At 34.5% G+C, this 25007-nt stretch overlaps 1 protein-coding gene across 2 annotated transcripts in view; it reads left to right on the top strand.

Annotated features, from left to right (window-relative positions):
- The window catches only part of HLCS (holocarboxylase synthetase), a 125465-nt gene that overhangs the window by 31138 nt on the left and 69320 nt on the right, over positions 1-25007 (top strand). For both annotated transcript variants that reach the window (XM_027449127.3, XM_072026912.1), the window contains one exon: positions 12189-12460. In XM_027449127.3, coding sequence (XP_027304928.2) covers positions 12189-12460 — 272 coding nt within the window. The remainder of the gene's footprint in view (positions 1-12188; positions 12461-25007) is intronic.

Genomic DNA, 25007 nt, shown 5'->3' with positions numbered 1-25007 from the left:
AAAATTTTATTTGGCAGATGGTGTCTTCCCTCAACTATTTTAACAGTGATAGAAAATAAATATTCATAAGAACAGAAACAGGTGGTTATCCTCAGAGACGAGTCAAGGGAATCAAAAGTCCTTCACAGTAAAGAATGTGCCACTGTCATAAATGCTCCTGGCTGCTTGCATTTGCTTCTGTTGACCATTTTTCCTGCACTGCCTCTTTCTTGAATCTGTTCTTGTTTGCTTCTTTGAGCACCACGTTTCTGTAAGTCAAAACAAAAAACAAAACCCAAAACCCCCAAACCACAGTGTATTTCAGTTATGAGTTCTGACTTCTGCTGTGCTTTCTACAGTACCGTAAGTTCTGTGTGCCAGGTGGGTCTGTTGGAGCAGAGCTAGTGGTGTACATGACAATTAAAGTGAACTCAGCCCTGGAGTGGCTGAAGGGTTTGTCTTGCTAAATGCTCATTCTTACATCCTGGTAAGGGCTAAGTGTGATGTATGTCCACCTTTAAGTGACAAATTACATTTTGATGTTTTTTCCCCATTTACCCCTGATAATTGCAGGAATGCTTTCAGATGGCTACTGTGTGAGGAGGTTGGATCTGAAGTTAGTTCTTGAAGCTGTGTGTGTGTCAGGAACCTTATAGTTAAAGGAAGGTGTCATATATGCTTTGCTTGCTATTTTGTTATTTTTCCTCTGAGGAAAAACAAATCCTCTTTTGTTCTGAGCAATGTTGAAGAAAGCAGCAGAAGAAAGTAAGTGTTAAATATGAAAGGGGACTGCAAAAGGGAAAGAAGAATTATAACGTGGTAAAAAAAAACAAACCAAAACAACAACAACAACAACAACAAAACACAAAACAACATGCAGCCAGGATAACTGTAAAAGTAGTTTGTATTGATTTTTCAACTTAGCATATTTGGTAAGAAGAATGTATTAATTTAGAAGTTAAGTACTATAGAGGCTTTCTTGAGAGTTCTCAGTTTGATACCTAAATTTTATATTGCTATATATAGTTTTAAAGCATGAAGCTTAACTGTTATGTTAAACTCCACTGAATAAAAAGCATTGGTTTACTGGTTGTATTTTTGTTTTTGTTTTGAAACAATCCTAATTAATATATGGATTAATATCATATGCATTTTATATCATATCATGCATACGTTTTTTAGGATCCTGGATTAGGAGAATTCAGTTACAGTGAAAGTTAGTTGTTGTTATATTAATGCTGTTTTTCTCTCTTTGAGTATGTATATTATAAATAACATACTATGCACGTTCTTGCCATTAAAACATATAATTCCCAAGAAAATCTACTTCTCTGGGTTGCTTCTTTTATCATATTTATTTATTTATTTATAAACTGTTATAAGAACCTGAATAAGTTTTAGAAAAGGTTATAAAATATATGATACATATTGGATGTTAGCTCTACAACTTCAGGGACATAACTGTATTGTAATTTCTGAGCTGTGGTACATGCAAAAATGTGTTTTGGTCTCACCTCAATATTTCACAAACATTTCTCTAGCTCAAATCCCCTTGCAGTTTGACAGAATTGGGAGTTGCTGCTCAGGAGAGGCAAAAAGTAGGTACAGCAGAAATTTTGTCATTCAGGTCTAATGTGTATTTGCAGTGCTAAGAAGAGAATCTTTGGCTCCTATGCCACTATTTCATATTCATGAACACTAAATTCAGTCACATTTTATATATATAAACCTGTTGAAAGGCAAAACAAACCTGATGGAAAAACTTAAACTAAGAACTGTGTATTATCAGTGCTAAGAAAAAATATTTTCTTAGGTTTTATTTACTTAACTCATTCTACTACTAATTCCAAGATTTTCAGCAAACAATTTTATCCTCAGTTGGAAAAAAAAAAAGTTTTGGTACCAAATAAAAATACTATTATGTGATAGTTGTTTAACAGAGCCAGTTTTACCCGCTGAATATATTGCATCTAATTTATTGCCCTATTAGCTGAGAACAAAATTCTTCTGTATTTTTTCTAGTCGATAGTGAATACTTTTGAGAGCAATTTAAAATAAATGCATACAGCATTTAGGGCTAGATTTATACCTTCATTTATTCTTCTAAATGTGACTTAGATCTTAAAAAAACAACAACAACAACAACAACAAAAAAACTTTTAGAAAACTTTTAGACTAATTATGCATAATGTCATAATGTTCAGATTTTAGTGAAAAAGTGGAATGTCTTTTTCCTTCTGCATGGTTTCTCTGTACTTATTTTTAGCATGATTGCACGTATGCTCAATTTGCTATATACTTTTCTTCAAAAAGAAAACCACAACAGTTTTGTTACGAAGTAGGTGTCACAAAGAATTAAATGGTCAAAACATAATTTATCACACCTTTTTCTGGTAGGATAAATCAACACCTACTAGTCCTCTGATTTATCAGGCATTTCATTGCAATGCTCGTTTTTGTGAAGTGTTATGTAGTGATGTTATGTCAAAGGTAGACCTTGTTCTTATTGATCCTTTACCCTCGAAGTCAGCTTTATGGTCTGTTGCAGCAAATGTACCCCCAATTACTGTTATATTCTGAAACCAGTTTACATTGCCTAGGTGGTCATATGCTATTTAATTTATGAAATGAAGAGCTACAAACTACTAAATTCGATTTTGCCCCATAATTTTTAGTGTCTTTTAAAAGTGATCTTTAAAACTTTATTATGTGTGTTACAGAATTATGCAAAATATGAGGATCTTTTGATGCCTATATTCTTTCTTTTTTTTTTTTTTGTGTGTGTGTGTGTGTGTGTGTGTGTTCTTGTGCTTAAATGTAGTGAAATGGTAGCATGCAATTACAATTTTGCTTGTCTTAAAACATGTTTAAGTCTAATCCTCTAGTGATTTTTTGACAGAGCTGTGAATTCTAGAAGAGGTTTTAACATCTGAATATGTGCTATTGCATTCAAAAATTTTCTAATAAGATTTGAAACCGACTTGGCAAGTGTTTGGTGAAGGATTTAACACCCAAGTATTCAGTATGTCATCATACTTCACTACCTGTATCTTAAAACTTCATTTTTTTTTGGTAAAGCTGATACAGAATTTAAACCTGGTTTTTCAAGGTGGGTACATAATACATCACTTTGTTGCATGTGTGATTTTCTAGGGGAATACTTATCTCATTGTTGCTGTTGTATATGAATAGTGAGCGAACTTATTGTTAAGTGTTAATAAATGTTAATAAAATATTTTAGAATGTTTTTGTTAAAATATTTTTTCAACCATAAAACACAGACTGAATTTTAAGTAACTTCTGTTTTTCCTAGAAACCTTGCACAGGTCTCAAAATCAGCACAAGCCAGAGTAAATTAGTTCAACATTATAAAATACTGCTTCATGAAATTAAGAAGTTTTTGATTAAGTAGACTTTTGGCCTTTTGGAATGGAATATGGTTTCGTTTCATATGTAATGTGCTTTTTTCATATGCATGGACGGCTTCAGTTTTTGTGTTTTTTTTTTTTTTTTAAGATACACTTTCAGTTCTGGATGACATTTAGCCTTTGACCCAGCCACTTTCTTACAATAAACAGTTTGTTGATGAGAGCAGCTGCTGGGAAGATTGCTTCCAGACTGTTCTGTTGCAGCTGAGTAAGAAAAGCAAAAGCCAGGATGCACCTTACAGCGTCGCTCTGCTGCCCTCCTGGTTCCTCTGCTCCGTTCCTGTTTGTATTGAGGATAGGGCAGTGGGCCTTCTGCAGCTAGTGCTGTCCCGCAGCCACGAAGGCTGCTCCGTGGCAAGAGACCAGAAACGGTAGTACTTCGCTGTTGAAACCAAGGAATCGAAATAAATGGTTTCTCCTGAGGACAAGATATATTCACTGTTTTTTGTACCTCTAAAAAATTGTTCCATCCTTTAGAAAAGATTAAATACTTTTTAGCACAAAGAAAAAAATGGTCTTGTTTCTTTACTTGTTTTGTGCATGTGAATGGTAGTACATGCCTTCTAGCAGCCCAATACCTAGGAGCAACACTGTTGAAAATAGCAAATACTGATGTAGCAAAAACAGCAAATACTGATGAAATACTTGACATTTTGGTTTCTATTATCTTGTTATTACCTTATTTTATAGCCTGATTGACAGTATTCTATACAGGAGGTAACATCTGATACATTTTTCATTAACTGGTGACTTTTGACCTAAGCCTGCAACCTGTTTTTAAAATTTAGTGCTGCACTTTAGATAAATTAATTTTCTGCCTACATAAAGTGGTATTTAAAGCTAAATTTAATTTTGGATTCAGATAGTTCTTGTTCAAAGCAATGTAACACTGATAAAAGTACCCTACAAATCTTGCACAAGTCAAAACATGTATTAAGTCTTCCCCAGGTTTTAGACTAGGTGTTGCAAACATCAGTGCTCAAAATGGCCCAACTTGGATAAGTGACTGTTTCTACTCCCTTGCTGAGATGATACACTGTATAACTGGTTATATAAAGGAATAATTGGTTTTAAAAACACACTGAAAAGGGCAAAAGACTAAATTTCTTATTTGTGTCTTTTAGAAGTGATTAGCTTTGTTTCCCCCTTCTTGAAGTATATAGCAAACTAACTATCTGAACCACTGGAGACTCCTAAAAATCCGGTTGGTTGTGAATTACACAGTTACGAATCCCTGCCATCTTTCTAAATGCCCTTCCAAATTGTACACAATTGACTCATGTTTTACATAGTATCTGGGTTTAGGAAATATAAAAAAGATTATTAAAAAACTGAAACAGATTTCCTAGTTATGTAGTATCCTGAGAATGCATAGCAAATATCAGCCAAGTAACTACAGAAGTTCATGAGAATATGAAATGAGAATGCACCTCGGCACTACAATAAAATCTTTATGAAGTTCTTTGGGGGATGGGGAAAGGAGGGAGCAGAGAGCTGGGAATTTCTCTGCTTTCTGAAATTTTTATACTATGAACTAAACACAGAACTGTGAAAATAATGGCCCTCTGCCTGCTGGATGAATAGGCTCAGATACATAGATTCTCCCCTGATTTAGCCTAGATTACTGACCCTGTTCTACGATATATTTTCCTATTAAAAAAAATACTAAACAAATGAAAATGTTACAAGTAATCTGAAGAAGGATTAAAATCAGCTAGTGTGGCTGTGGACAGAGACTGTTTAGCTTGTTCAGTTTTTATCTATTCCCTTGAACAAGGACTGAACTTTGACATGAATTATAAGCAGTTAGAACTAGGAGAAATGTTTTATATACTTTCTGAGAATGGATTCAATTGAATACTTCATCTATTTCAAATTGGATTTTGAATGTTCGTTTTCTAAATGCCCTTTGTGCTTTGCAGTTCTGTTTATTCTTTTTGTTTCCGGTACTACAAAATCTATCTTCAGGCTTACACTTATACAAATGTAAAAGGGCAACTACTCAAGCCTGCAAGCATCAATGTGTAGTTTGGTAACATTTATTAAGTGCTAATGACATGTGAGAAGTATTGAACCAATGATTATGACAATCTAATGAAATCTCTTAGCCTGATTGCTTGATGGGTGGGAGAGACAGAGAGACGGCCTGGCTTTGGCACACAAACACAGATCTGCTATATACAGCTTTCTTAAGCCTTGGTGAACAAGTGAAAGATAGCCACTACAATTTCCTTGCCAGTATTGCTGGGAGCAAAGAGTGGCCTTTCTCCCATCTTTGTGGGTGTTTCTGTGGAAGAGGTTACAGCAGTCCTCTTTTTGGGCCTCTTTCAGTTCCTCTGCCTAGGCCATGATCACCTAGAGATTATCTTTTTCGTTCCTCATCTGAGCTGTCAAGAAGTTATTTTTACTTTTTTCACTCTTTCCTTAAAGGGAGAGAAAGAAAAAATAATACCTGTCAGTGAGTTAAGCTTAGTGTCCATGAAATACTTTACAAAATTTCAGTAAAAGGTACTATGTGCGTGCTAGGGTATGAAAGCAATGAGGTTATTATATAGCTTCACGTTCTCCATCATCTATATTAGAGTAGGATTTTTTGGTGCAATTTAATATGTGTTTAACATTTTTCTATATTGACGAAGTATGAACATAATTTTAAAATGGGTTTATGCTAGCATTATGAAACTGTCATCTGCTTCAGATCTCAACGTATGCCATTATTACAGGAAGTAAAAACATAGACAGCATCAGAAAAGCATTTTGTGTGCCTCATTAGTCAGAAATGTCTGCCAAAACCGTGCCCTCTTGTGCTAATAGCTGACTTTTCCTGCTGCTGGCCTCCTAAGTTGCTAGCATTCTGGGCTGGGGTTGCCACTGTAGGTGTGCTTTTTGCTGGCGCCAGCCTACTGCTTACTACCACGTTGGACTTCAGTTTGTTTCTATTGGATTCAAGAGATGCTATGGAAGCTCTCCAGTGGCTAATTTAACACCTTTAAACTTGTATGCCTGTTGAGCAAAGCTGTGTAACGCAAGGAGGATATACTTTCTGTGTATACATATGCATGTGTGTATTTATTTTTATATTCTAAATCTGAAATCAGATTCCAAGTGCTGTGGTCTCTTTATTAAAACGTGTTCTTTTCCATCAGTGCTATTATAGAAGAATTCCTGTGCAATATGGATATTTAAGATCATATCTGAAACAAGTAATACTCATTTGAAAATGGCCAATTCAGAAAAAAGCAGGTTAGCCATATGAAGGTGTGGTGTCTATTAAGGTGCTTACACTCAAAATGAGCTATTCATGTTCTCCTCTAAATTATCAGTGCTTTGTGCCTGTGTAATATCCATATGTTTGGAGTTAATAAGCATATAGCCTTACGTGATTTAGTTGATACATCAATTAATAATACGTCAATCAATACATTAACTGCAGACTTCTTGAAGTACAGTGAAGCAAAACCAGAGGCTGTTCACAGGAAAGGGTTAGATTTTCTGAAAAGGAAGAAGAAAAATAGTTAAATGTCCCAGCTATGTATTCAGAAAGGGAATACTTGGCCTTACTTTCTCTACACGCAACAGCTAAAATACTTTATTATACTACAGTCATAATATTGTGTCACTGGTAGAGCATCACTAGTTAAATTTGCCTCATTTTTCCTTCCAAGCAAGTAGAGAGCTAACTAACTGATATGTAATGTTTGTTCATTTTATGGCATTATATTTTTAGCTTTCATTTAGTTTCGCCTTCATGTTTTTAATAAAAACCAAATGAATCTAGGCTGTGACTGGAGTTTTGTCTCAACAAAGAATTCCATTGATGTAAAATTTAAGATTTATTGTTACAGAATTCGGTAGAAAAGAGCAGCTCCCAAATATGCCTGATGGGATCGGGAGGGGGAGAAGGGGAAGTATATATCTGTCTATGAACATATATATAAGAATAAGAAAATGAATTTTAAAAGATACACATAAATAGAATATAAGAATAAAATCTTGGATTTGGGTTTATTTGTAACCATTTTAACTAAAAGTTTATGTGCTTTGTGTATATGTCTCATTGGCTGATAGAGCCCAGGTGCAAATAAAATCATCTCCGTCAGGAGCTATAATTTTCTGTTATTTTATACTACAGCAGAGAAGGGTCCATATGCAGCTGGTTTTTGATCTTATGTCTGCCTCTTTTTTCCTTTTTGTTCAATCTCAACTGCTAAATAAGCATTAGGAAAAAAGGAAACTAATGATTACCAAGAAAAAAAAAAAAGATTTTTAAACAGCAAAGGAGAACTGTTACGTAGTGGTTTTTCTTCACACACCTGACCAAACTCTTAAAATCATAGAAAGCAGATGTTAAATCATTAACAAAATACAGCTTTTACTCTTCCTTCTTTACACCGCAATTACCATTTAAACTTTAGTTCAACAATTTACAGCATCAGCCCTCCAACCCTTGATACAGTGACCCTAATAAACTTTTGTGCTGATCGGTGGAGGAGCTGAGGGTACATAGTGTGCAGTAGCTGAACTCCTCGTTTCTATGGATTTTGTGAATTGACATCTACTGTATTTCACTACCTGCTTCAGAACAACTTCCCAGTTAGTGACACTTTGAGTCCAACAATCAAAACTCTGCTTTTTCATATGTTTGCCTCTCAGTACCAGATGAGTGAGGCTGTCACCACCATGAGATGCTGCTTCTTTCCATGCTCCTGCCCTGTGGAATTCAGATTGCACTTCGGAGCATGTGGGGAGAATTTCTTAGTGAGAAGTGGTGGCTTGTTCCTGTTGGTACAGTGCTTTTCTGCTTTTTATAGTTGCTTTTTAAAATGTATTGAAAATCCATTGTGCTTTTGCTATGACTAGAAATCTTTCCTGTTCTAGATGATAAATTTCTAGTTGACTATTTTAACCGTGAAAAGCTGATTTAGTCTCTTGCCATCTAGTCACTCGGCCAAAATGTCAAATTTCATTGTTCCTTTAAGAAAGGAGGTGGCAGTATCTTTTGTTTGGAGAATGTATGTATCAAATTGATTTGAGAAGAGAATGGTTTCATACATAGGCAATTAATTTGTCGTGACTTGCATTCTCCCTGCCAAAAATGATGCAGTAATGATGAATAACAATTTTAGATATATTTAGGCCACCCTAAAACATATAGTTACTATACTTATGAAGTATATTACGGATCATATGCGTAGTATCGACTCCAGCATGATTATATGTGTAAGTAGCTGCAGACAGGGTTGTGGGTGCCTGAATCTGTGACAGCTACAGCTCTTTTGCTTGCATACTCATTTAAAGTTTGTACCTGCATGTTTTAGGATTTTGATAATGAGCTACAGGCCAGGGTAAGCAGCAGCCAGGATTTTGGGTGTTCCTTTCCCTTTTGACACACCTGATCTGGTCCCAGAGGTATGTAAGGCCAGGCAGTTCTTGGAACCAACACTTTACTTTTAAATGGCCACCAGAGGTTGCTGCAGAACGGTGCACGCAGCTGGGGATAGGTTTGCTTTCTGCCTACAGCCAGTAAATGGTGTTAGGTTCCCCGTTTTGAATTCAAAGCTGCATCCTGAGCTTAGCAACAAATTGCACAGTTCTGTTTCTGACGTGATTATATTCTTTTCCAATGGAGTTGAGGCAAAGGTTAGCCCTGACTGTTGTATATATTTATTTCATTACACGACAATGTTCTTCTCTTTGTGCCATTATAATAGTGAGGACAATAAAACATTGGTTCAGCATCTGTGTTTCTGTAACTTTGAGTTTCTGAAGTAAAAATTAACTTTCCTCGTGTGTATTTGGACACGACTTGAGAATTTGCTAAAAATGAAAACTTTTTTTTCTTATAGAAATTTCTAAAAATCAAATGCTGTTTTTGATTATCTAGTATTTGTGTTTATATTTTTGATCAGCTTAAAAAGTATGTATACATTACGCAAAAAAAATAGCTTCATAATTATACAAATATAACAAATCTTAAATAGTTCAATATGCATTAGAAACAAGAAAATGAAATTATGTAAACTAAATATCTTTGGGGAAAAATTGCATGAAAGAATACACTCAACAGGATAAATGTTAGGAATTGTGTGGCATATCTGTAGTAATGTGACATTACACATAAATCTAAGTTATTTCAGTCTTTTCGGAAAGTATCCTGTGGCAAAAGTACGCAGGACTTTCTGATGTATAGTAACAAGCACTTTCATTCTTTGCTTAAATGTAAGAGTACTTTAAGCATCTTTACTTTTTAACTTAATGCCTGTTTCAGTAAGTCTGTAAATCCATCCTTATGGGAGTTAAAATTACGGTTTTGTGTCTAGGAATTGCATGTTCAGACAATCATGCTAAATGAAATTCTGTGTTTAGAAAGCAACAGGAAAACACACTTTCTGCTTAAGCACAGTTTTGATATACTCCCTTACAAGAACTAAAGCTATAATTTTTCTAAATATCAGTTACAGCTAATAAGTTACTGTGTGTGTAAAACAAGAAGGATAGTGTGTAAAGAATTTAGTAGCAGTCTGTTGAGGCTATGATATTACACGGAGTGAAGATACAAGTGGTTCATGCAGATTAATTCAAAGAAGTGCTCATAAAACCTTTAATGCCACATCATCACGTATGACGCAAAAAAATGGAAGAAAATATTTAAAGCATATTTTAGGCAACAAGTTAAATGCAAAGAGTTTAAATGGAGCTTTACAAAATGCAGAAATGAAAAGTAGTTTATCTGTAACTAAAATTTGCCTATTGAGTCATTCTTAGATTGGCTTGTCCTAGAAGCTAGTGCTTGATTGTGTTTGGAAAAAGAACGTTCCTTTCTTCGTGTTATGCTCAGTATGTCGTATGACTAAAAAACTATGGGGGAAAAATCACTTGAAAGAATATGCTACAGAGGGTAAATGTCATATTATAGGGCTGCAAACCAGTAAGTCTGCTGACATTCAGCATACAAAGAATGTCACACAAGAAGCAGTGTCCATGTGAAACTTGAGAAAGTGTAGTTTCCGAGTATGGAAAATCCATAGAAAGGTGTTAGAAACAGGTCCACTTTTCTCATTGCTTTTTAAGATACAACAATGGGATTTGGAAAATTGGAGTAATTCCTTGGATAGATAACTATTTATAGGAAGATTGCTCTTAATTGCAGTTTGTGGGTTTGAAAGAGTTGGACTGGAGCTCAGGGACATCATGTTCAAGGGCAAGAGAGCTAGTCTTTAGACTAGTATAGGAAACCCTCAGAACTGAGGTTCCCAGATCCTGCAGTAACAGGAAGGAGTGGCACATACTTGGGTAGAAACTGTGCATCTATGAGAAGTTTTTTATTTAAAGGACAAATGTTTTCTTAGAAAATTTGAGGGTAAGAATCACTAATACATTACGTTTGGTATAAAAAGACTATACGTTTTTTTGTGGTTTCATATAGATCTTCCAAAATAGCTATTATTCTGAAAATGAGAGTGTAATTATGAGGGCCAGATTTAGAATTGTGCCCTCAGGTGCAATTTGGGTTGCTGTGCTCATCTTTTAATATTTTAAGGAGTCATTTGTCCATATATTCCAGTATCTTCTTGTGTTTCATATACATTTGCTCTCAAAATATTCTTTCAGTTCAAATCTGCTATGTAAATTATTGATAGCCTTAATCAGCGGTTCAGTAGCTTTTACTTTTAGTTCTTCTTTTTTCTTTTTAGATTCCATCTAATTCAGTTTGATTTTTTATTTGAGAAATTATGTATGTGTGATAGAGACTGCTTTGTTTCTAGAAGGAGTAGAGCTCTTCAAAATGTAAGCTACATACTTAGGAAAAAGAAGTCCCAGCATCTGTGTTTGTGGGCTGTTAACTTGCAGTTTCTACAGAAAAGGCAAAAATTTCATACCAAATCTAGTTCTATCAATGTCTAACTGTTGTTTCAGGGAGTTAACAGACAGGTAATAATCACAGTAATTCATCTCTTTGTTTCACATTCATTAAAACACACTTCTAAATAACCTAAAATAAAGGAGAGGGAAATAAAAGGGTTGGCATGTAGATATGTAAAATTAGTTGTATTAGATACAACTTAAATTTATTAAATTATATCTGTGTATCATATCAGATATTAAATTATATCTGTGTATCATATACATGTATTTCACACTGAAAATATTTTGCAAAGAAATGTCTACCAGCTGTGCCATTGGCTGTGACAAGGGAGCATACTTACAACTCCATTTTGTACACTGGTATAAAGTTTTCCTAGTTATGTGCCTTCTTGTGTTATATGTTTCTGCTTTAGCTAGCTTTTTTAACAGCCACTTTGGAGTAAGGTAATAGTTGTGAAGCTTCTGTTAGCTGAAAGTACCCCTTTTAGTGGAGATTCCGCTGAGAAATCAGTAAATGTTTTTCTTAGCTGCTGCTTTATCCTTCAAATCAAGCCTTAGCGATGCTTTGAGAGGCTTGTAGCAGAGAAATTTAGCATGTTGAAAAACCTGCATAAACAGAAGTGCATAATATGCACTCCATGTTTCGGTACCTAGCAGAACCACCACAAGTTTCAGCCTAATCAACCCATAAAGGAGCGTGGTCTTAAGATTAAGAAGAGCGTACCAAATAGTCAGGTCAGGCCAGAGTAGAACAAGCAGCAGCAGTTAATCTTCAAAAAAGAAATGGAGTTATTTTTCCTCATTTTGAAGCAGAAGGTGGTTTATTGAATGTAAATATTCTCAGAAGAATGTTTGTATATCTTTCTGTATGTTGGTCTGTATTTCTATGTCTTACTTTATTTCCCTTGTCCACAGGAAATCCATCTTGCATTCCTGAAATGGCTTGAGGAAAACGTAAATGCTGAAGGATTAATAGAATCCAGCAAAGTGTCTCTTAAATTTGTTTCATCTTGTGAATCAAAAATGGAGACAACTCCATCTCTGATGTCAGTCATCACTGAGATGGGAAACTTCTCATCAGAACATTTCAGCCTGGAGATGTATCAACAGAATCTGCAAACAAAGAAGCTTGGAAAGATTCTTCTCTTTACTGAAGTTACTACCACAACAATGAATCTTCTGGATGGGTAAGACAGTGATCCAAACCATCTTGAGTAAGATTTCTGATAGGAATTCACAGTTATAGAAATGTTCACAGTGTTTGGAAAGAAACGTTTTTCTCTTTTATTTGTTTGTCACCTACAAGATACCCAGTCAAAAATGCTGATTGTCTATGAAATAGGACACAAAAGAGAGATCTTTGTGTTCACAGAATATTAATTAATCGTGTATAAATGCCAATATATAAGGGGTGCAAAAACCTAATGTGACAACTTCTTACTTGGAGATTGACTTTAATTGTTAATCTTGCAAAAAAAAAAAAAAAAAAAAAAAGGAATGTTTAAGGTATTAAATGTTCATATTTAGGAGATTGCATACGTTTTCTAACACAAGTTATTTTCTGAGCTAGTTACATAACAAAGGTAATACCAAGTAGATTGGGGCCTAAATTTTAACATTGCTGTTTTCTCTCATTCCATTTAATGTCCTTTCACTGAATATTCCACTAAAGTGCTCTTTGGTGTTTTTTAAACATTGGTTAGGGTTGTGCTAGACGTTCTTTCATCATCACATAGATGACCCTTGTGAATGAGTTGTGAGATACCTTTGAGAAAGTAGTTTGTTAGAGTTTTGAATGGGATTAAGTGATATGAAAATCACAGTTAGTAAATCTTAGGTTGGAGTCTATGTACAAAGAATGTACTGTTATGTTTCAGAACATGAAATAGTCTGATGGAAAAAACTGTCTTTAAGAAGCTGTTCCTCTTCAGGAAAGATTTTTTCTGTGTGTTTCTACCTGCAGCTCTAACTTTTCTTGACAGCCACTTTTGAGTATCAGTGTTAATTTATCTGCAGAAATTGCAGGTGAATTTTGCTGTTGAAAATAACCTCAGTAATTTTGTTCTGGATTTTCTTTTTATCAACATCATCAGTTAAATCGCCTTGAATGTTATTGTAACTGATTAGTTAACTAGCAGTAATAGCTTTACTTCTCAGCTAGAGAGCCTAAATTGTAAGGCTGATATGTTACAGAATATGCCTTCTCGCAGGTAATAAAGGTGATTTGTTTTAAAATATACATACACAAAAACTGTAAATGAGCATGCATTAGAACAGTATTACGGTAAATCAGTGTAATTTTACAGTTGACACTGTTCTGATAACTAAAAATTACCTGAAATTAAGTATTTATAGTGTTTATAGATAAACTTTACAAATGATAATATGCCCTAAAATTTTGTAATTTAGAGACAGCTCAAATCAAATACAAATTCCTTTAAAACCAAACTATTTTTTGCGTGTTCATACATACATGTGCACACACATTAAAAAATGTTGCAATCCAGTTTTGCCACACCCCTTCCTCCAAATCTACATCCTAGTCCTACAACTGATTTGACAAGGGCTTTTGGATGTAGACAGACATGCTATTTCAATAGAGCCCCAAAATAAGTGTTTTATTATTATTATTGAAGCATTTGTAGTATTTACATCTTCGTTTCTATTCAAATCATATTCAACTCATAGGATTGAAAGCAGACTTACTGGTAAGAAACTGAAGTGATAATTCAATATGTTAATAGTTTTCTTTCTGACAGTTGTTCTTGGTGGTAGTTCTCAGTAACAGTATCTACATATCCCAGTAAGATGAAATATATTATTCGAAGTCTGTGAATGTATTTAGATATCACAAGCTAAACAGAATCATGTCTGGCCGATTTATTTACTCTTATATCATCCAGAAGGCAAGGGAGATGAGAGAAGTGGTCTTGGTTTTTCATTGAATCTGGAACCTTTACTCTTCTATCTCTAAACTGATGTCCCCGCAGAGTGTTCAGCTCACGGGTTGATTTCTTATGTAAGTAGTCCAAATGTAATGAAGCGCTTGGAGATGTGGGTCTTCAAGATTTTCCCTGTTGTGATACAACTCCAGTAGTTGGTTTTCAGATACGATGTAAACTAGTTCTTTCTCTAAGCAGCCTTTACAGGGTAGGTGGTCCTATTAAGATTATAATTTGAGTGATTAAGTTTCTTGTAGAAAGTCTTTTGTTTTAATAATTCAAAATATTAAATATGATGATTCAGGATATTGTAAATACACTGTTGTCATAGATAAAAGAATAATGTTGATGTGATTTGCATGTTCAGCATGTGATTTGCAGTTCAGCAAAGTACCTTGAGATTTCACAAATAATAACAAGTCATAAATCACTAGAAATTGAGGCAAATATCTATTAGATATTTTATTTATTCTTTCTGAAGAAAGTTGTTGTCAGTTTTTAATGTACTTCCATAAGAACCAATATGAATGTGTTAGGGTATGTAATATGTCAGGTTTAGGATATGTAATATTTCACTTGCCAGTTCAAAATGAAAGTGTATCTCAAGTAAAAGAGTTTCTTTCATTGCACAAAAAATAAGTTCTTACTGATCAGTTGTAATTCCCAGGAAAAAAAAGTAAATTATACCTTGTATAGGTAATCGAATATTGCAATAAGCAAGTGCTACAGGATGGAATCTTTTATTTTTTCCAAAGTTTGTGATGACTGAAAATGTGACACAGACACCTCAAGAACTTAATCCCTGGGATTAGTAGTGAATTGATTTAGTAAATTATTTAGTTAGTAAATTACAAATAAATGTAGCATTTAACTTCTGTGATTTTAGATTTTCTTATACCTCTCCCACAAACTGAATGTCAAATGTTTGCCTCTCTTCCTTTTCACTTCCCCAAACCTTCATACCCCCCAAAATTAAGACATCGAAGGAGAAAGTGGGCTGGAACTAATTTAATGGCTGAGTGACCTCACAGTAGAGAAACAGCCGGAGCCTAATAGGGGTCTTTGTCTACATTTCCACCCTGGCTGGTAACGTGCCAGTCAAAAGTCAAGCAAGAGAAACAGGTGGAAACTATTAGACCTGTCATAAAGTTTGAAAAATTGATTCTGGAGTCTAAGTGAATAGATTGAACTTGACAGTGTTGTCCTAAAGATTCTAAGGGAAAATTCTGTAGTTTAATTTGGAATCCCTTGATTGTTCATTAGCTCTCCAGATGGCATGTCTTGACATTTTGCATATTAACATACACACTTTATTATCATTGGCATACATTTACATGTCCTAAGGTAACGAGCAAAGTGTGAATTCACCTGTAAGTATCTAAAATTAAAAGGCATTAGTCTAATTGTAAAACAAAGATTTGCTTAAATATCATGTAGTTTTAAATAGTCAATATTGTTTCTATGATTTGAAGTTAAAAGCTTTAAATGAATCATAAGACTACATTTAAAGCATTTAATCTTTTACTTCCTTAAACTAAAATTTAATTAATTAATTAATTAATATTTTTTTAACCAAAGATAGAGGCTCTCCTCTTGTTTTGTTTTATTTTTTTTTCTTCAAGGGAAATCAGAAGTCAGAAAGAAATTTCAGAAACCTTGTGTATTTCTTCAGAGATATTTATCCCAATAGCACCTGACCAGGTTAACCTTTCCAGAAGCAGTTCCACTTTTGTTGTCTCCTCTCCTCAAAGAATGCCTGAGGTTGTATGACTCAAAATGAAACCATTATTTTTAAGGATGCATCTGGTATGGTGATGCAAGTATTGAGTTGTGGAAACGAACTTGCTAGGCTCACAAGACCTGAGGTTGATAAATAAATATTTCTAGCACGCTTTAATTAACTGGATTGGTTTCACAACCATTTCATTAAAAATAAATTACTTAGGTATTCAGTTCAATTTTATTCTTTACCAACACCTTACATCTTGTTTTAATGTTTTATTTGGCAGAAGATGTGATTTATACATTACTAAGCCAGCATGTGATATATTGTACATAAAATGCCATTGTGGATACTGTTTCCCCAGTATTTAAGAAGAACAAAGGCAGCTGTTCCTGTGCCATTGTTAGGAAGAGTTTGACATAAATATGGTGAATTTTAGTGGGAATGAAATGTGGGAGAAAATTGCTTTCATAATTGCTGAGTGGGATTTTTAAATAAAATGTCAGTTTAGAGTAAACAATTTCCAAACAGTTAAAATCTTTGCAAAAGAAAATCCTTTACGTTGTTGGTGCCATTTTAGTTTTTCTTGATGCTTTTCAAGATTCATTGTAATACAGCTTTAATTTTGGAAAGTGAGCATTAAGACTCAGATTTTGTTTTTAAAACTCATGTTTTATATTTAAATACACGTGCTGCTTATGCAGGTATGCGTTAGTAAAAAGTTAGAGCAGCTTATAGTTGCAGGAAATTGGAATGGCAGTTCAGAGGCACAAACAAGCTGAGATTGACAAACTGTATTTTGTACCTAGTGGGTGTTTTTTTTTCAAATCCTTGTGATGTTTTACTCTACATAAACACAGCAGCCTCCTGTTTAGTCATTCCATGCACCTTAGTGATCTCTTGTATTCTCTGTTTAAACCACGTTTTTTAAGAAACAAATTGAAGTCAGATAAGCCAGGGGGGTGGTGGTTTGAAAAGTGGTTAAAGACAGAAATTTGGAATTAACATAGCACGTGCAAAATACGCCGTATAGTCACAGTGCTTGTATTCATCCCATCATCAGGCGTATCATTCTAAAGCCTGACCTCTCAGGTATTTCCATCATAATTCCATGACAACTGGACTACAAGCACGAAATGTTGCTATTGCTATTGGCACAACTTGATTGACCATTTTCTTTAAAGTTACAAAAATTGTTTACTGCTGTTGATATTATTTTAGCTAGCCACGTCTCATAATCTAGGCTCAGTTGGGTGGAGGAAGCAGTTGTGCTGTGTAGTCAAAATCAGCTGCAAGATGGCTGGTTTGGATGATATTTGCAAATAGGGACCTTGTGTTTTCCTCACCTGAAGATGTACAGGTAGTTGGATTACAAAATCTTCAAATTACAAAGTCTTTGTCTTTTGGTCTGACGAGAATATCCTAGTACATTAATAGTCTTCTGTAAATAAATGTCTTGTCACCAACATTAACAGTTTGTAAAAATTACCCCTCTCCATACTTCCCTCTGAAGAAAGTGTCTTAAAGAGTTAGAAAATGCTGTGGTGGTTGGGAAGGTTGCCTTTGTCTCAAGAAATTGCTGTTGGGTATTTAAAAAATATCTGCTGGTAAATTGGTCGGTGGGATTTAAATGTTGTGTGAATTTTGTGTGTAATCTTTTCATAATACATAATATACATAACCAAAATATAATTTATAATTTTGGATAGCCAGGCCTTCCTTGTGTAGAGGACTCACAAGTACATCTCTTAAAAGCTAAGATTTCTTGGTTGTCTTTGTTTGTTAAACTATGTTGAGGAATAGGAATACTTCACTTAACAAATACTTAACCTAAAACCTAAAGTTAAATACTATTGGCAGTAGACCTGCTCTTTAAAGGATCTCATTCTTTTAAGCTGTATCCCTCCCATTTAACTTAGCCTTCGTGTAGTATCATCTCCCTTTGTTTCTTACATTATTGGCTTTACTAATTTTTAAACTTGCATTTATTTTATTTATCGGGTTGAATTTGCAAGAGGGCTTTTTATTCTCAAAAGAAATAAGGTTTGTGCATTGGAATAGCTGCTTCCATGATTGTTTTTCTTGAGGATTTTTTATATTCAGTATTCTGTGCCATCTTTTGGTGATAAAGATTAGCTCATGTAATAGTATATGTTAGTTTCCCTTAAATCAAATACATTTCAAGAGTAATTTTTACATGCATAAATGTTTTAAATGTATATTATTTCTGACTTTATTCTTCCATTCACTTATTGGTACCGTTTTGCATCGTCTAGCATTAGGGAAAGCTGTCCTTCATCCTGATAACACAAGATCATACAGGAATTTTTGTAATACAGCCAAGAGTCTGTTCCCTTCCTTGCCTGTATAAAGCGAGGAATTCGGAAGTTCTTGGCACTGATTTGGTTCTGTGCCATTCCCAGACTCCTCTCTGCAATAGCATTTTTCATTACATGCTTGCTGAAAGATTTCTGTATTAGGATTTGTCATCTCCTTTGCGTCAATTTTCCTTGCCTTTCTTTCCACCTGTTGTGAATGGTTCGTAAGGGCGCTAAACAATTAGGTCCCTATTTTCTTGTCACGCACCTTGTGTGTCTGATTTTCCATGGAATTGAAGACAAAATATGTTCCTCTTTATTTTTTTGTTATGTAAAATTAGTAGATTTTCTTCCCGTTAATGAAGTGGGCCTCCTGCTTGCATGGTTTTTGTCAGCACAAGGGGAGGTTTGATGTTCCCAAAGGGGATTGAGTCATAAAAAAAAAGATACCCGTTTTGCAGAGCAATTAACCCACATTGAACTCTTATAGTATATTGTATTACCCTGCTGCTGGAAGTTCCTGAACAATCCGTATTGTCGTATGAATACACATGTATCATTGGGACACTCCTTTGTTAAATATGAGTGGTAACCCTATAAGACTGCACAGTTAAAATGATTGCTGGAGAATGGAAGTAGAAGGGTTCAAGAACATTATCTTGTTTTGTTTTACACCGTGCTATTTTCATGCATGCATTTTAAATCAGGCTTTTTGTATTAAGATGAAAAAATTGAATGCTGAAATTAAAAATCATCACACTGTTGAAAGAGGATTAACTTAAGAGTTGTGTATTAGAGTACAACGTATGTAATACATTGCAATATATAGTATATGGTTATGTAGTTACATAAATTATAACACACATTGCATATATATTATTGTTACTCATTTGGTAACTGAGTAACTGAGTAATTGTGACTGTCAATTCTGCCTTTGAATTTTAAGTTTGGTTTAGTAAAAAAAAAATGTTGCTTAGCTTAAATTGCCCAGAAGCACTCGTGTATTACTGTTTGTACCTCAGTGAGAAGGAGAGTTATGTTAGAAAGTTAAAGTTTTGCAATCAGATAAAACAGAATAGCAGTTAGGTAGTCAGATGTACTAGGAAGAGGATATCAAGTGATGTGATAATGCGTTCTGTTAATGGGTTATCTACAACGTATAGAGCTGAGGAAGTCCCAGTTTAGGAACTAGTAAAGAATCCATTTGGCTGGACACTGCACGTTTCTTACACTGTTGACCTATTAAGGAGATGTGCTGGAGATACTCAGCACTTGCATGTTCCAAACAGACTCCTTTTTTTTTGTTTTCAGAAAATGGAAATACAGGACTGGTTGGAGAAGTCAAGCCCAGTATGCTTTGCTTTGGAATTCCTCTGACCGTTGTTTCCTTTAAGGGATGCATAGGGCCTACTTCACTTTTGGAAGTAGAATTAACATCTACAGAGTAAATTTTATCTGGTTATTTTAGGAAGCTGATGGGAAGAATCCGTTTTCTCAGACATGGAGAGAAATGTGTTGTTTGCTACATTTTGACTTTATTTTCTTTGACACTACAATAAAGATCCAAATTCTGAACTAAAATTAAATGCAGTCAGACAAAATGTGAATTATTGTCTGGAGATGCCAGTTTCTCATTCTGACTGTACATGGAGAATACCATAGTCATGTTTCTTAGAAGTTCAAAGTTAGATCATGGCTTTCAGTTTCCATTTTGCACATCTCCGTCCCTTTGCCCTTGCCAAAAAAATAAAATAAAAAATGGTTGGATTTACTACATCGTAGGAGTTGAGAAACTTGTGGCATTACTGTTTTGAGGAAGTTTAGACAGCACCTTTTCCAGTGCAGTTACAAATAAACATACTGATTTTTATTCTTATGCTGCCAGAAGATAGTAATTTGGTTTCAGAATAATTCACTGATTGTTTTCAGTGCCTAAACCTTTCAAAGCTTGTGTAATTTCTACCTTAAACAGTAAAATAAGAAAATCCCACAGAATCTGAATTCTTTTCCTAAATCCCACTGGCCTAATTTATTTTCACTTATACTCCTAGTTAAAATATTTTAAGAATCTGTTTGTATTCAAACGAAGGCTTGCATTTATCACACCTCATATCATTTAGCCTAAAATGTCATGGCCTGTAGAATGGTGTGTAAAAACCGAGGTTCCCCCACTGCAGTTTTGTGATCCCCAGGATTGCTATAAAATACAGTACCTCATGTTGCTTTCAAAAGAATTTACTAGCATTGTTCTTGTTGCTAAAGAGTTAAAAGTGGCAGAACGTCCAAATGTTTTTTTGTAAACTTCAGCTGATGCTATTTTAAGGATGATACTATCTTACATAAAAAAAAAAAAAAAAGAAAAAAGAAAAAAAAACACAAGTATTTTAAAGGTTTCTTTGCAAATGCTGAACTTTCATTCCATCTTTCATTAAACGTACGTGGAATACAACTAGAGACTGTTCTATAAACCTTTTTCATTTTATTTGTGTTTGAATGGATCATCAGTTTGTCCATTCATAGAGCAAGAAGAAAGAGGAGTTCAGAAGAATACTGAAAAGAAAACAAGAAGAGGAAAAAAAAGTAGAGATGGAGGCTGAGATATAGGAAATAGGAAATAAAAATAAGGCATTCAAGGGAAACAAATCTTATCTGTGTTTGCTGAATATTTCTTTAACAAATGTTAGGTTAAAATGAGTGGCATGTAAAAAGGTTGCAGTATTAATTGGGGAAAAATCTACATGTTGTCAGAGTGCATAGCAAACCAATTACTGATAAGAAACATGATATTCCCTTGTTCAGCTGGCGAATTATCTACTGAAAGATCCTGTACTGTTTAGGTTCGTTTCCTTCTGAAGTCATAGAGCCTGGTAATAACTCCACTTAAGCATGTGGTGGTTCCATTTCTAACTTTTTTTGATTGAAAACTGGGCAGTATGAGGAATTTAGTTTATTCGGGTTAAAAATAATTTTGTGTACAGTCGTCTATGAATCTGCAAATTATGATACACTGCTTTGCTTGTTTATTTTTAGTCGCCCTTTTAATCTTTTCTACCATCATAAGCATATTTGGATACGTAATCAGAATCCCACAAACTGCTTATATTTCATGTTTTTAAAAATGTGGCTTACAACATAGTACATTATACTTTTTGGATCTCGTGTAATCCATGAAATTGCATGTTGCATGACAGTAGAAAAGCTGCAGAATTCATTCTACCTGACTGTAATGCTTTCCACCCATTAATTTACCGTCTTTATTCAAATCCTAGAATAGGCAGTTAAAATTTCAAAATGATATTTCATTGACCCATTTCAACAGCCCCTAAAACGTATTGGTAAACTCAGATGGCCTGTGGGCTTAGTTAAAGAAAACAGTATTTTTTATACTGTTCTATTTATCTTTCAGCTAAAAGATTTCATCCGTATAATGATTGTTAAGCCCAAGACTTGATTTTCACATATGTCTAAACTATTTGGTTGTATAAACTAGTTGCTACAGAACCAGTTTCCTTTTAAGGATGCATATTGTGCAATATGATTGCGGTACTGAAACTGAATTTTCTGAGCACTGGAACAATAACGTGCAGAAAATGCTTTAGTGGCTAAAAATACTATTTCAGTCTTCACCGAAGAGAGAGAATTTCTGCCCTTTTTGAAGTTTTTGAAGTGATGCAGAAGAATGCTTATATGATCTCAGTAATCCATTTTTTAGGCTTCCATGTAGGAGGAAAATAGTCTAAAATGTTATCCACAGATGCATAAGAAAGAAAGAATATTATTTTGGACCTTTAAGTTTGAAGACTCCAAGTTACATAAGAGTTCTCACTCAGTTTGTGATTTATTTGCCAAAGATAACATGTATACCTTATCTGGAATATAAGAACCAGACGTGAGATACAAAAGAAATAGCTGGGAGCCACATGCTTTAATACAAATTTAAGATCTTGTGTGGGAGTTGATTCATGTAGAATTCATGTGATAGGGAATAATTTTAAATTAGTAGACCGTATCAGGGTAGCGAGGATCAATGCTTGTGGAATGCTTAGAGTTTTCAATCACAGTTTATCCATCTGTTTTCAAAGAAAAAAAAAAAAGTGAAATTTTTTTCAAAAAAAAAAGAAAAGTGAAATAATCACCCTTTGCCAAGGTAATTGAAAAGCAGTTGGGTGGCTTGGATACTTTTTGTGGTAGTAGCCAGGCATCAAATAATTTTCAACTAGAAGATGCTGGAAAGTCTGTAGAGCACTATGAATCTATGAATGCTGCATTTACATGTTTTTCTTTGGAATTAAGTGCAGATATTCATAGTTCTCCATCAGAATATTGCCAGTGTGCTGACAGAAAAAACACAAGGAAGATGCCCTTGTGCATCACAGTACCAGCATACTGTAAAGCCTAAGGTAAAAAAGAATCTTTATCCCAAGATACTTCTTGGTTTTAAGAATAATAGTTCAAGAATCTTGATATAGCCAGTTGGAAAGCCTGATGTATGGAAACATTCAGCCTAGATTCAGACACTGAATGTCACCTTTGCAATGTATTTAACTGACTATGCAGATTTTGTCCCCAGGAACTGAAGTTTGTTTGATTAACTCAGATTTCCACAGGTCTGTATGCCGTAGCCACAGAAATGGAAATTGATTACAGAATATATTGTCTTAGATATTTCACTGTGTGTCATGTTCTAAGTTTTTTTTTTTTTTTTTTTTTTTAACACTTCTGATAAAGAAAGACAAGGAATTATTCTGCCGAACAGCCAAACATGGTGTTCATAGCAACAAAATGGCATTATAAAATGGTCCTCATTTGAACATGTAATTTGTCTAAGCAGTTGTAACTTTAGGTATGTAAAATCTATTCAAATCTTACAGACAAATTGATTGTATTTCTTCATCTGTGTTATTGGCAAGGATTGCAAATTCATGCTTATCAATTTTGGGAGAATTAAAATACTTCTGCTTATCTTCTGTTTATTTCTATTCCCAGTAGCTTTCACACACACTTCCAGTATTTTGCTATTATCAGCCATTTTTATTTGTTCATTTTCTGGTTTTGGTTCAATTTCATGTTTGAGGTGGATAAGATATAACTTACTCGTACCACAAGCTAGTTAATAAGTACCAGTGTAATTAATTAGTAATGCATGTACTTTTTCGAAAATGTAATTTAATGTTAAAACAAATCTAATAGTTGCTGACTGGTAAGTAAGATACTGCTGGCCATAGTCAAGAGAGAAATAATTGGGAGAAATCAATCTTATTTTAGTTAGTGACTCAGATCTTAACGTTGTACATGCAGGGAAAAATATTTTGTCTTGGTAGACTTTATTGGATGTAACTTTTTCTGTTGTTTATCATCTTGAAACCTTTTATTGGTCTAATTTTAATTCTGCAGTTCTGAACATAGCTTGGGATGAGTAAGTTGTAATGATTAAATACTTCAGAAAGAAGGAGAAAGATTTTCTTAAATCCCACTTCCTTTTGTCTGTGTCAGCTGACCTGAAAAATGTAAGTTACACATATTTCTGATGTGTGTCATTAAGAATTTGCATGCTGCCTTCTCTACATTTTCTGTTATTTTTTCACCACTTTATTATCTCTAAAACCAAGGAATACAGGTTATTTATGCTAGGGAATGGATTCAAACTTCTGTTTTCACAATATGACTAAATAGTTGCATCAGGTAGGAAACTCAGCACAATTCCATCTTTTTTTTTTTTTTAACTAGCTATAGTAACAGTTCAAAAGAGGTAAGGCCAAAGGGAAAGAATGAACTCATAAAATTAAACTGTTTTCAGCTGTGGGTTACAAAAATAATGCAAGTATCTTTCCTGGTGTTTTATGCAGAATTAGGAGTAGATGAGAACAGCTAGACATAAATGTATTTGAGGATGCCTGCAAGCCTAGGTGTAACTAATGTTAATTGATAAGACTCACCAGAAAATTCTACCCATTTCAGTGGAAACCAGCTATAAAAGGGAACAGAGAAACCACTCACTATGAAGATTTTGGAAACCATACAGTCACATTTTGGGGAGAAGGATGGAAGAAAAAGGGAAGAATAAGTAAACCTAGAATAGTAATGAAGATTTCTTTTTGTGAAGTTCAGAAAGATCATTTTTGCCTACAGGAAAGCTGCAGAGGGACTGTTTTTCAGGGAGTACAGTGACAGACAAAGCATAATAGATTTAAACTAGAAGAGGGTAGGTTTAAATTAGATGTAAGGAAGAATTCTTTACTGTGAGGGAGGTTTGGCACTGGAACAGGTTGCCTAGAGAAGCTGTGGATGCCCCATCCCTGGAGGTGTTGAAGGCCAGGCTGGATGGGGCTTTGGGCAACCTGATCTGGTGGGAGGTGTCCCTGCCCATGGCAGGGAGGTGAAACTGGATGGTCCTTAAGGTCCCTTCCTACGCAAACCATTCTGTGTTTCTTTGAATAAGCAGGTCCTGCTATGTGTTGGCTATAACATTATTCATTCTGGAATATTTATTATTCATTCTCAGAATGTCTGAGGGTCATCATTAGCTCCACGAGAAAGGTATGCTAACGTTCCATATTGTTCTGTTTTTGATTTCAGCATGACACGAACGCAAAAAGTATGCTAGGCAGTTTTGAGAGTACAGGTAATTGGAACATTAGGATTCTGCCTGATAACCTGTTTTTCATTTAAGGTACATTTCAGAAGTTTCAGCACTCAGTGGTCATCAGAACAGATAATAAATAGTCATTCACAAATTATATTTCACCAGTGA

The sequence above is a fragment of the Anas platyrhynchos genome, chromosome 1 (assembly GCF_047663525.1).
Source record: "Anas platyrhynchos isolate ZD024472 breed Pekin duck chromosome 1, IASCAAS_PekinDuck_T2T, whole genome shotgun sequence".
Taxonomy (NCBI): Eukaryota; Metazoa; Chordata; class Aves; order Anseriformes; family Anatidae; genus Anas; species Anas platyrhynchos.
The sequence above is the reverse complement of the archived record's forward strand: the minus strand, read 5'-3'. Positions and strand labels throughout refer to the sequence as shown.